Source organism: Phoca vitulina, unplaced genomic scaffold (assembly GCF_004348235.1).
Source record: "Phoca vitulina isolate PV1807 unplaced genomic scaffold, GSC_HSeal_1.0 scaffold5, whole genome shotgun sequence".
Classification (NCBI taxonomy): Eukaryota; Metazoa; Chordata; class Mammalia; order Carnivora; family Phocidae; genus Phoca; species Phoca vitulina.
In genome coordinates, this window is record NW_022589708.1 from 53921535 (window position 1) to 53934369 (window position 12835).

General features: G+C 39.4%; 1 protein-coding gene across 4 annotated transcripts in view; it reads left to right on the plus strand.

The window, feature by feature from the left end:
* Positions 1-12835, plus strand: part of LACC1 (laccase domain containing 1) — an 88921-nt gene that overhangs the window by 16214 nt on the left and 59872 nt on the right. For 3 of the 4 annotated variants that reach the window (XR_004299222.1, XR_004299221.1, XM_032402970.1), the window contains exons 1-5: positions 5795-6069; positions 7228-7845; positions 8480-8658; positions 9392-9557; positions 12559-12784. Coding sequence is in view for 2 of the 4 variants with exons in the window: in XM_032402970.1 (XP_032258861.1) it covers positions 7284-7845; positions 8480-8658; positions 9392-9557; positions 12559-12784 (1133 nt within the window). In the remaining 2 variants the exon portion in view is untranslated. Of the gene's footprint in view, positions 1-5794; positions 6070-7227; positions 7846-8479; positions 8659-9391; positions 9558-12558; positions 12785-12835 lie in introns of those variants that run through there. The other variant, XM_032402971.1, reaches the window with a different exon arrangement.

Here is a 12835-nt window from a genome sequence, read left to right on the forward strand (position 1 = left end):
TGCATGCAATTCTTTTAGCAAAACTCATTGGTTCTACGTTTAAATTATATTGGAATCCACTCACTGCTTACCACTTCTAAATAGTATCTTAGTAGAGAAGACTTCCCTCGTAACCTTTAAAACAGGACCTCTCCTCCTTCATTCTCCCATTTCCTTACCCTGCCTGATTTTTCTTAATAGCATTTGCCACCACTGATATTTTATATACAAGTGTTTCTTTTCTATCTCCTTTTACTAATGTAAGCTCCACAAGGGCAGAGATCTTAGAACAGTGCCTGGCACTTACTTAACAGGTGTCTATTTGTAGTCTATCTCCACTTCAATTTACCCTGTTCTAATGATAGAATTATGCTCCTAAATACTGTTCCCACCATGTCAACATCACAGCCAATCTTTCAACTCCATCATAGATGGCATCTTCTTTAAGAAGTCTTTCTTGGTAGATATGATCCTTCCCTCTCTTTAGTGCAATTGTTTCTATATCTCTATAACAGTTTAGGTCATACAGTAAGATAGAGCTAGCTTTGAACTCAGGTTGTACCACTTACTACTTTATTAGGTAAATTCTTTCCAAGCTGGGCCTAAGATTCTTTATCTATAAAACAGAAACAATAGTAATACCTGTCTCATTAGGACTATTGGGAGGACTACATGAAATAATGCATGACAGCATTTAGCAAATTCCTGCTACTCAAAAGTTTTTGTTCTTATTATTTCCATTATTTTATACTCTATTTCCCTATTAAACTGTAAGCTCCAGGAAGACAGATATAATGTCTTATACATTTTTGTATTCCCTAAAAAATTTGGTGAAGAAATCTAAAAAATGAAGAAAATTAGATCTATATAACAAAAAATAAAATAACTGGTACTTCTTGATCTCTATTTCTGAAGCAACATAAATTGAAAAACTCTTGGGTGACATTTATTTAAACCAACTATTTGTGAAAGGATATCTACTTTAAAATTGGGAAGGTTTTAGGGGCGCCTAGGTGGCTCAGTCAGTTAAGTGTCTGCCTTTGGCTCAGGTCCATGATCTGGTCATGGGTGGGACTGAGCACCAAGTGAGGCTTCCTGCTCAGGGGTGGAGTCTGCTTCTCTCTCTCCCTCTGCCCCTCTCCCCGCCCTCCCCGTTTGTGCTCTCTCTCTCAAATAAATAAATAAAATCTTTAAAAAAATAAAATTGGGAAAGTTTTAGTTTTTTCTGGATCTCTATTGTAGAGTGGACAAAAGATAAAAATGAAAACTACTGCCACCTACTGATAATTCATTACAATTGCTTAAATCAATGAAAACAGAGTTTAGACTAGACAGTATCAATTACTCTTTCATTCAAACCACATATGTAGGTACATATAATATGCAAGGTATTGTGAGGAATATAAAGATGAATTAAGTGACTCTGATTTAAAAAAACAGTATCTACAGTATTCCATAGTAAATGTCCAATTTACATCAAAAACACATTTAGAAAAAATATTTTTAACTAAGAAAATTAGCTTTACAGAAAACAATGTAATGCAGATACTATATTAAACTACCATTCTCTTATAATAACTATAGTCAACATTTATTGAGTACTTACAATTAACTAGCATTTTTCTAAGTGCTTTTATAGGAATTATCTTTATTTTCCCTCAGGGCAATCCTATAAGCTAGATATTATTTTTATTTATATTTTGTAGATGAGTAAACTAAGACTTGGAGAAATTAAGAAATTAGCCAAAGGCCACACATCCAACAAGTAGGAAGGATGGAATTTGAAACAATTAGGATCCAAATTAACATTTATTAGGCACTTAATATGTACTAAAGCACTGGGATAAGCATGATTTGTGCATTATCTCTTTTCCATTGAAGAGGCAAACCCCTCTATTTGACCCTTGGGAGAATTTAAAAAGGCCATGGTTCCAGCTTTTGGAAACTTATCATCTGGTACCTCCTTCACATTAATGAGCAAAATAAAGCAAGATTGTCAAACTACCCTGGGGCTTTTGAGAGCTTTTAGCTTAGAAGAATTAAGAGGAGGCAATTGTACATGTGCATCCATATCACATAGGCACTGTTTTTGATTCTGAATGGGAAAAGCTATCATGTGAACCTGCCAGATAGTTAAAGTAGTTAAGTTTATAATTTCATTCTACCCCTTTAGAATAGATACTTTATCAGAAAACAGATAATTTTTCCTTGGGTGAAACTGTTTTCTAAGGGTGGGGGGCTTAATATCTAAAGCTGACATTTAACTGAGAAAGCTAAAAAATTAGCCTGGGGAAAGATGAGATAAAAGAGTTCCTTGGTATCAAGCAAATTTTAAATTATGGTCTATATTTGCCATAAGCATGATGAAATCAGATTTGAGTGGTTCAATTCCAACAAGATAATAGTGGGAAAAATGTGACACACTGTACAAATGAGTAAGAATAAGACATATTTCAGGTAAAAAAAAGACCGTAAGTGTTTTCAACCACATGTTTTCAAGAGAAGTTACAACATTATCAGAGTCATCCAAAGGAATTAATTCATTGAATCATTAAAAATTTATTCATACCTATTATATACTTGTGTGTTAGGATCTGCTAGGACTAGGCATTACTCTCTTCTTTGACTAGGCAGTGAGATTAAGGTTTCAGGATGCTGAAAACAAAATAAAACAAAAACCCAAAGGATTTGTACTGTTCTTTAACTTCCTATCAAAGACAATACAGACAACATTAATATATTATCCACATTGCTTCTAGCTTTCTACCAAAGGTGAGATTTCTCTGAATGTTCTGATAGTGCTGGACTACCAAATGTGTCCTTTTAAAGTGTAGACATACAGAGACTGATCAGCAGCTTGAATCCAAGCTTTAAGGGATGGCTAGGCCACTGTTTCAAATAGAAATGCTAGGCCTATGATGAAATCCAGTCATAATCTACCTGCTTGTTTCATCGAGAACAGTAAGAAGCAAGGTCTTCTGTTACTCTACAAGTAAGCGTGATTTCTAAACCATAAGGAGCTTGTAGTGGGTTGAATGGTGCCCCCCGCCATAAGTCTATATCCTAACCTCCAGAACCTGTGAATGTGGTCTTATTTGGAAAAATAGTCTTTGCAGATGTAATTAAGTTAAGTACCTTGGATGAGATCATCGTGGATTTAGGGTGGGCCCTAAATCCAATGCAGGTAAGAGACTGGCTATGTAAAAAGTGATCAGACCATATATAAATACAGCACTTTCACCCACAACCTGCAGCAACCAATTCAGGAAACCAATCCGCTGTCTACAGTAACCAGACTAGGAAGCCATACTGCTATCTATGTCAGACTTGTAGGAAGCCAGACCACTATCTCTAATAACAATTCCAGAAGCCAAACAATAAGTCCTATAACAATTGGCCCCAAATGACCAGTATTTGATGAATAACTAACAGCTTCCCTAATTGGGGCCAATCAGAGGAAGCCAAAATGTACACTCTTAACCAATCACATAGGATGTCCTGCTTCTAGTTAGCCTACCTACAGCTTCCCCATCCCAGTAGCCTCCAATCGGGATATACCTGAAGATTTCCCCTTTTTCCACTATTAAAGCTTTCCTACTCTGCCAACACACAAGTGATGGCTGACTCCCTTGCCATAGCAAACTCTGCATAAATAATTCTTTGCTTGTTCTCATATGGCTGGTCATTATTTCCACACAGGTGTTTTTACAGCAGAAAGGCAGAGGGAAATTTGAAACTCAGACACACATTAAGAAGACCATATGAGTATGAAGACATAGAGTCCCAAGTCACACAGCTATATACTATCAAGTTCATCCTTATAAAGTGTACACTTCAGTGTTTAATTGACTTTTTCAACTTATTACTAGGCTATGGGTCCAGACTGCATCAATGAGAGGGTTTCTTTTGTATGAACAAAATGCTAAGGAAGAAGCAATTAATTCTGCCTGGTGAGGGAATGGGGATTCAAGGAAAGTTATGATTGAGCTTGAAAGATCTTAAATAAGTAGCAGTTAGGTAAGCATAAAAAGAGAAGGGTGTTCTAAGTAAAAGGAATAGCATATGTATGGGATAAAATCTTGTAGCTCATCCAAGAAACAGCCTTTAGTTTGAGTGGCTTGGGAATAAGGCAGTTGTTTTTCAAACCTAATTATGCATCTGAATCATCTGTATAGATTAAAGCAAAATAAACAGCAAGGAAAAACATGCCCGGACTTGACTCCCAGAGATTCTGATTCAAATGTATATCGAGTGGAGTCCCTAGATTTAGTTTTAAGTTCTGCTTGTAGTTCTGATGTACAGCCAGGAGAACCACTGGAGTGGGTCAATGGAGATGAGGTAAGAGAGTTAGATGAGGGTAGATAGTCTAGGAACAAATGGTGAAAGGAAATGGTATGTAAATACAACACAATGACAAACTATCTCTTCCCTGACAGCTTTCCTATTTTGAAATATTTTTAAATTTTTTACTGCCACTACTGTTTCATGAAAGAAAATCATTATCTATAAAAACAGGGATAAATGTTTTAAACCAGTGTTGTAACTCAAAAGATCTCTATTTTGCTTAAGGTAATATTTAACATAAAACAAACTCAGAGAGTGTAGAGTGTACCTTCTGATCAGGTGTACCATCTACCGCTCAGGGCTCTTAACAAATGCCCCACAAAAATCATGAAAATACAAATTTTCACAAAAATATCTGCGAGGGATACTGAACGGCAAGTTCCTATTCTGGGTTGGTGATCCCATTACCTAGTCAAATAGAATGGAAGCACTTGCCCACCTCCAAGTGCTCTTCTAAACTCCTAGATATCTAGGACTCTTTCTCTTTCAGGCAAAACTTCTTCAGCATTTATCGTCTGCGCAACAATAAAGACAAAAGGGACCTCTCCTTCCACCATAACCAGTTCCACAGGAAGCATCCTTTCTCCTACTCTTCAATGGCTGAACAGATTGTCCCTTTATCTTAGCATCTGCCCTCCATGTAGTAGTAGCTGTTCGCTATTTCTAAATAAACGTTATACTCTTTGAGGTTAGACAAGGGATGCTAATTTATCACAATTCTAAGAGTTACTGTCTTCTAATTTTCTACTAGTGACACAGATCTTTAAACGGCCTTACAAGACTTTGTCAGTACAAATAAAGGAGCTGTAAAGAGTGTTGGTCCAGTCAGCAAGTAAGGTGGAATCCGCAAAAAGGCAAAGGAAGGTTCAACCCAAGTGTTTCTGGGAACAAAAAAAACACACTGTGAAAAACACCAAGAAGAACAAACAAACTCCACCCAAGGAGGCCGATTAGTTGAACCCTGGATGGGGCGAACTGCCAAGGGATAACACAGGCTGTCTCAGGGTTGGGCTCTGGTGATTAAACCAAGTTGTCTGACCCACACTGCTCGTCCTCAAGCGTTGGGGGAGAGCGCTTCCATTCGCAGAAGGGAGTCTGCCATTTGTTCCCCCGGTCGCTCCCGCCGCCCTGCTCCCCTCACCGACTCGTTCCCCTCACCTGGCCCGCTCTCCCGCCGCCCTGCTCCCCTCCCCGGCCCATCAGCCTTCCAGCCGCCCTACTCCCCTCACCGACCCGCCCTCCCGCCGCCCAGCTCCCCTCACCCGCCCGCAAGCCTCTCAGCCGCCCGGCTCCCCTCAGGGGCCAGCAAGCCTGCCAGTCGCCCCGCTTCTCTCACCTGCGCGCCCGACGTCCCGCCCCACTCAAGGGCCCGCCCTCCGCCCCGCCCCCGTCACGGGCCCGCCTCCCTCCTAGCTCCCCTCGTGGCTCGCCGCCCCGGCCCCCGCCAGCTGACCCGGCTGGCTCCTGCTAGAGGGCTCTGGTTCCTGTTTCTATCGCCTCAACCGGGCGGCGGAGGACGGCCTCGACGGGCTGCGCTGACCCGGAACTGCTGAGGCGGCTGCGAGGGCCGGCGCTCGGCTCCTCCCGGGCTTTCCCCGCGCCTCTCGGTGCCCAGCCCTCTTCCCCCGAACTCGCTCGTGCCTCCCTGCGGATCGCTGGCCTGGCCCAGCCCGGTCCTCCGCAGTCGCGGGGCCCCAGCCGTCGTGCCCACGCCAGGCCGGGCGCCCGTGGTCGGTCGGCGGTGAGGTGGGTGAGGTGGGGCAGGCGCTGCCGCGGCGGAGTCGCGGGGTCGGGCTTAGAACTCCAGGTGCCACGCTCGTGGCTTCCGGGTTCCGTCCAGGCTCTGGGCGGCGGGTGGCGGCGGCCGGGCGCCTCGGAGCTCGCGGAAGACTGAGAGGACAAGCCAAGGCGGAGCGCCGGCAGGCGGGACGGGGAAAACTGCCTGCGTTGTGCGTCGGTGGGTCAGAAAGTCCCAAGGGTGCGGGGTGGAGGCGGTGGAGGCGCCAGGGCTGGTGGGGGCGCCAGGGCAGGTGGAGACCGAGCGCAGGACCGGGCGGGGCGGGGAGGACAGATGCTTTTTGTGGCATTTCCCAAGGCAGAAGGGAGTATGGTCGTCACCCCCCTCGCTGCTCTCGTTTTTCAAAATTGGCGAAATGAACTTCAGTGGGAGCCCAGTTCGGTACGGAGTGGAGGTTGGGAGTGGCTGCAGGAGAAAAGCGTCCTGGGCCAAGGGGGTCACCACCAAAGGCGGCCCCTGAAGAGAAACCGACTGCCAGGGCTGGGAGGGGAGAAGATCCGCGCCGGGGAGAGCGGGTGATGGTGGTGCTGGTACCGAGTAAGGAAGTAGATGGGTAGCACGTCTGATCCAAATCGCTCACCTGGAGTGCTGTGTAAATCCTGGAATCGTCTCAGCTTTTATCCCCTTAAAAAATGTATATTTTAGGTGCAGCTCCCATTAACCTATTGAAGGCCCCGATATTTCATATGAAGGGTATGACCTAACATGCCAGTCATGTCAGGATTAATGATATACATATAAGATAAATTGACACCCTGTAATTAAAAAGCAGGACTTTGTCTAAGTTAATAAGTAATTCCCTACTTAAAATTTGCTGTATGAAAAAACATCACACACACACACACACACGCACACACAGAGTAACTGTTGTTCTGCTGGAAAGATGTACAAATCACTTTCACAAAATGAATTAAGAGATGGTTCCACTCTTATGGTTCTCTTAGGACAAATAATGGACTATCTTTGCTTGGAATCGCCTAGATCTACTATTTTGTTACGTTTTTAGATCAGTGAAACTTTTTTTTTTTTAAAAAACGTAGGTACAAATTTGTAACTATGAGAAGATTGATATAATTTTGCATTCTTAGGCTAATTTTTCTTTATAGGTGATTTCTAGGAGGTACAGAAATCTTCTTTGAAGGGCTTTGTACCGTATTGAAGGATGGCAGAAGCAGTGTTGATTGATTTCTTTGGTTTGAAATGTAACTCTCAGAAAAATAGTCATCAGGCATTACTGAAGACATTGAATGCTATCCGATACCACCATGCTGCCAAGGCCAAGTTTCTTTGCATAATGTGTTGCAATAACATCAGCTGTGAAAGGAATGGTGCACATAATAACTGTGAATTAGAAGCAAGCAATGGATTATCAACTCTCTTGAGAGAATTTGAGACTGTTAGCAATCCTAGTATGGCTGCCTCCTTGTATACTATTAAGCAAAAAATTGATGAAAAAAATTTGAGCAGCATTAAGGTAATTGTACCCATGCACCGGAAGACATTACTGAAGGCTTTTATTGATCAACTCTTCACCAATGTTTACAGTTTTGAGTTTGAAGACTTACAGGTGACTTTGAGGGGAGTTCCTCTGAAACAATCCACTGAAATAGACATGATCACAGCTCAAGAAGTAGAAGCAATCCAGAATGAAATACAAACATATTTGAGAAGTCTGCCAGCACTGAAAGGAGAGTTAACCATTATCACATCTCCTTTGATCTCAGGTATGTTAAACACTGTTGTTTCTACTGTATACATGAAAAACTAGTCTTTCTTTAGAGGTTGTTCGCCTTTTTTTCCCTCCTTTCTTTTGTAGACTATAGGTTTATGAGCTCATTGGCATCAGTTGCAACATGGGAGTGTGAGGGATGTCAAGGGATATCAAGGGATAGTCCCTTCAGAGCCACCCTTAATAAATAAATTTGTTTTATGCAAATTCAGTTTTAAGACAAATCCCCCAGCCTTCCTTTAAAATGAGATTTATGACCCTAAGCATCTCCTATTTAGAAATTTTGATACCTTAACTCATTGGCACCTTCACAGAAGAATGAAATTTTAGAAAGTCAATCTTACTTCTTGGTTAAATGATATATAGTGTGGGCTATATGCTGTTAGGAATAACAAAAACAAAGGGGACAGAAGATACTCTGAAGAGCAATAATCCCATGGGGATGGTAAAGAAAACACAAAGCCATATGTAACAAGAACACATGAGGTACACAGTGCTGTAGAAATTGGAAGCCAGGAAAACATGCAGCTTGAGGTGATCATAGAAAGTCTTAGTGAGACACTGGGTTTGTAACATTTTATAGTCTTTTATATAGTGTATTTTTAATCTTTATTACTTCTATTCAACAGATATTTTCTTACATGGATTTACTACAAGAACAGGTGGAATATCTTACATCCCAACTCTTAGCTCATTCAATCTCTTCAGTAGTTCCAAAAGGAGAGATCCCAAGGTCGTTGTTCAAGAAAATCTGCGTAGGTTGGGGAATGCTGCAGGATTTAATGTGGAGAAATTTTACCGAATAAAGGTAAAATTTTGTTTCATGTTTTAGAAGATCTAAAATATATTCTTGACTGTGCTAATGACTACATGGACTTTAATCAAGCTATTTAACTTTTGCATCTTGTGTTTTATCTAAAATTTTAGGATAATGCTTATGGTTGTTTTTCTTAGATCTGTACACTATAGCCTAAAAATCAATTCTATGATAGGTATCTTTCACCTGAAGTTCAATGTATCTAAAAGTAGTCAATTCTTATAGTACCACTGCACTTTTTGATTTAGAAGGAAGATTCCAGAATGGTGGGAAAGGCCATTATTTTCTAAATCAGCATTCGGAGGAACTAGGATCTCTATTGATGCTTTGTTTCTTACAGAATTCTAGGTTTATTTGGGTCAGGAAAAGTAAAAATATCTTTAATTTGGTAATTAATTTAACTTCTTTCCATAAATAGTACTTTATGGAAAGTGCTGCAAGTAGAGATTTACCCATCTCTAGTAGGAGATATTTGTGATGGACTTTATTAAATTGTTAAGTGTTAAAGTCTGTTTTCCTTTGCATAAAATATGCAGAAATTATAACACCAAAAGTTAAATGACAAGTAAATTTGGTATTTTACCATAGAAGTGATATTTTTAATGCTTATTAGTAATATTAAACTAGTTATATAATTTTATACAAAATGAGTATTTTCAGAAAAAGCTTATGGTATGAGAAATTCTTCTTTCAAAATATTTTTATCACACATCTTTGGTATTAGACTGATCATGCCAGTGATGTCTGGATTATGGAAAGGAAAGAACCTGAATCTTATGATGGAATCACCACAAATCAGAGGGGAGTCACAATAGCAGCTCTTGCTGCTGACTGTATACCAATTGTTTTTGCTGATCCTGTCAGGAAAGCATGTGGTGTTGCTCACTCTGGTAAGTATACTTAATTAAGCATTTAGGATTTTACCAGTTTTGTAGTATAGGAAAAATTATAATTTCTTTCTGCTGGGCATGACAGTTAATTACTTTACATGGTACTAAGTGTAAAAATAGGGATAGAGACAGGATACTTTTATTATAGGAGCAGATAAAAGCAGTACCTAAGTCAAATTATGTGAATCAGAGTAGAATTCCCAAAGGAAGCAATACCCAGGCTGATTCCTGAGGAATTTGTAGGACTTGACTAGGTGCCAGGGTTTCTCAGCAGGGTCGCTATTAACATTTTGGGCAAGATAATCTTATATTGCAGTTTGCTTGGCTTTCAAAATTCCTAATGCCAGTAGCACCCCCAGTTGTTGTAATAACAACAAAAAAAGCTCCTACATGCTTTTCAGAGCACTCCAAAGGGAGTGGTACTGCCTCTGGTTGAGAACCCTTGAAGTCTAGGCAATGGGAAATAGGAAGATACGGCATGTCGGAGAAAGGTATTCATTGAAGATGAAGGTGCAGCAGCATGTGTAAAGGTATGGAGTTAAGAAGCAAGATATGTTTGGAAAACTGCATTTAGTTTAGTATGTTGTAGTCTAGTGCCTTTAACTATTCTGTATAGTTAAGAACAAAGGATTTTTAAATATTGTGTTAAGGTTATGGAATTTTGTTTTCTGAAGGTATTTTAAAATGCTATTTGGATTATCCTGTGGTTATAACTTTGTGAAATGAGGGATGATCTTTTAGAGTTCCTTCTGCTTGTAAATCTTTGACTACTTTGCTTTTTAGACAAAAGATAAGGAAGTGGCATATTTTTCTTTTGATCTAGCTAAACTTATAGGATTGGATGTCTAGCAGTCAGATTTATGATTTGACAGTATCAAAAAGTTATTTAACATTTGAGTCTTATTTCCTAGATACAAAAAGAGAATCTTATTTGTTATTTCTTAGGTTTTGAAACATTATTTTTAAATACCAAAGATCAAAGCTGTCAAAATGAAACACTCTTGAATGAAGTTAAAGGTCTGACACTTTCTGATTTTTAAAACTTGTCATAAAGCCACAGTAATCAAAACAGTATGGTACTGGCATAAAGACAGACATATAGACCAATGGAATAAAAGAAAGAGCCCAGAAATAAACATTTGCATATATGATCAGAAGATTTTTAACAAGGTGCCTAGAGTATACAGTGGGGAAAGGACAGTCTCCAACAAATAGTGCTGAGAAAACTGGATATTCACATGCAAAAGAATGACGTTAGATCCTTATCTTACATCATATATAAAAATTAACTCAAAATAGGTTAAAGACCCAGCACATGGGTAGCTCAGATGGTTGGGCATCTGCCTTCAGCTCAGGTCTTGATCCCAGAGTCCTGGGTTCGACCCCACATGAAGCTCCTGGCTGGCTCAGCGGGAAGCCTGGTTCTCCCTCTCCCTCTGCCTCTCCCCCTGCTTGTGTGCTCTCTCTGTCTCTCTCTGTCTCTCAAATGAATAAATCTTTAAAAAAAAAATAGGTTAAAGACCTAAATGTAAGAGCTAAATCTATAAAACTTATCAAAGAAAACAAAGTGTAAATCCTTGTGAACTTGGATTAGGCAATGGTTTCATAGAAACAACACCAAAAGCACAAGAAACAAGAGTAAAGACAGATAAATTGGAATTCATCAAAATTAAAAAACTATGCATCAAAGGACACAGTCAACAAAGTTAAAAGGCAACCCATGGAATGGGAGAAAATATTTGCAATTCATGTATCTGATAAGGGGTTAATGTCCAGAATATATTAAGAACTCCTACAACTCAACAACAGAAAATATCAACAACTCAGTTAAAAATGGGCAAAGGGCTTGAATAGACATTTCTTCAAACATGATAAGCAAATGGCCAGTAAGCAAATGGTGAAAAGATGTTTAATGTCACTAATAATTAGGGAAATGCCATCAAAACTATAATGAGATATCACCTCACACCCATTAGGATAGCTAATACTAAAAAAAACAAACAAAAAATAACAAATGTTGGTGAAGATGTGGAGAAATTAGAACTCTGATGCACAGTTGGTGGGAATGTAAAGTGGTAAGCTGCTATAGAAAATAGTATGGTGGTTCCTCAAAAATTTTAAAATAGAATTACCATATGATCTAGCAATTCTACTTCTGGGTGTCTATCCAAAAGAATTGAAAGCAGGATCTTGACAAGATACTTGCACACCCGTGCTTATAGCAGAATTATCCATAATAGCAGAGAGGTGGAAGCAATCTAGGTGTCCATAGATGGGTGATTAGATAAGCAAAATGTGATATATACATACAATGGAATATTATTTAGCATTAAAAAGGAAGGAAATCCTAACACCTGAATGAAGACCTTGAGGACATTATGCTAAATGTAATAAGTCAGTCACAAAAAGACACTGTAAGATTCCACTTATATGAGGTATCTAAAGTAGTCAAATTCATAGAAACAGAAAGTAGAATGGTGGGTGCGGGGGTGCTGGGGGAAAGTGGCGAGGGGGAATTGTTATTTAATGGGCATAGAGTTTTAGTTTTGCAAGATGAAAAAGTTCTAGAACTTGGTAGCACAACAATGTGAATATATTTAATACTACTGAAGTATACACTTAAAAAGAGTTAAAATGGTAAATTTTATGCTATGTATATTTCCCCCCCAATTTAAAGAAATGTGAATAAAAAGTGAAGGAGAGGAAGAAGACTAACATGGTATAATCCCAGTGGAAACTGAAAGTGTAGAATATTTTTAAAGGAAGTGGAAAGGACCTCCCATTAAGTATCTCTCCCATGTCAGATGCTTTTCATAGTGTACCTCATTTAAAAACCAGTGTTTTAGTTAATTGATTACTTAGCTTAATTAATTGATTTTGTGATTCATTTGCTATTTCTGACTTTGAAAAAAAGAAACTGACTCTGCTCATTTTTAAGTTAGATATAAATCAAGGTGAAATGTTATAACTTCCCTTATCTCTTTTTCTTCCTATTTACCAGGTTGGAGGGGTACTTTGTTAGGTATTGCTATGGCTACAGTGAATGCTATGATCACAGAATATGGCTGTAGTTTGGAAGACATTATTGTTGTACTGGGACCTTCAGTAGGACCTTGCTGTTTTACTCTGCCAAGGGAATCAGCAAAGGGATTTCATAATCTTGATCCTGAATGTGTACGGTTATTTGATTCACCAAATCCCTGTGTTGACATTCGTAAAGCCACCAGGTATGTTTGATTTCATTCCAGAACTGCAAGTTTGGTTATTGCTTATTGTTT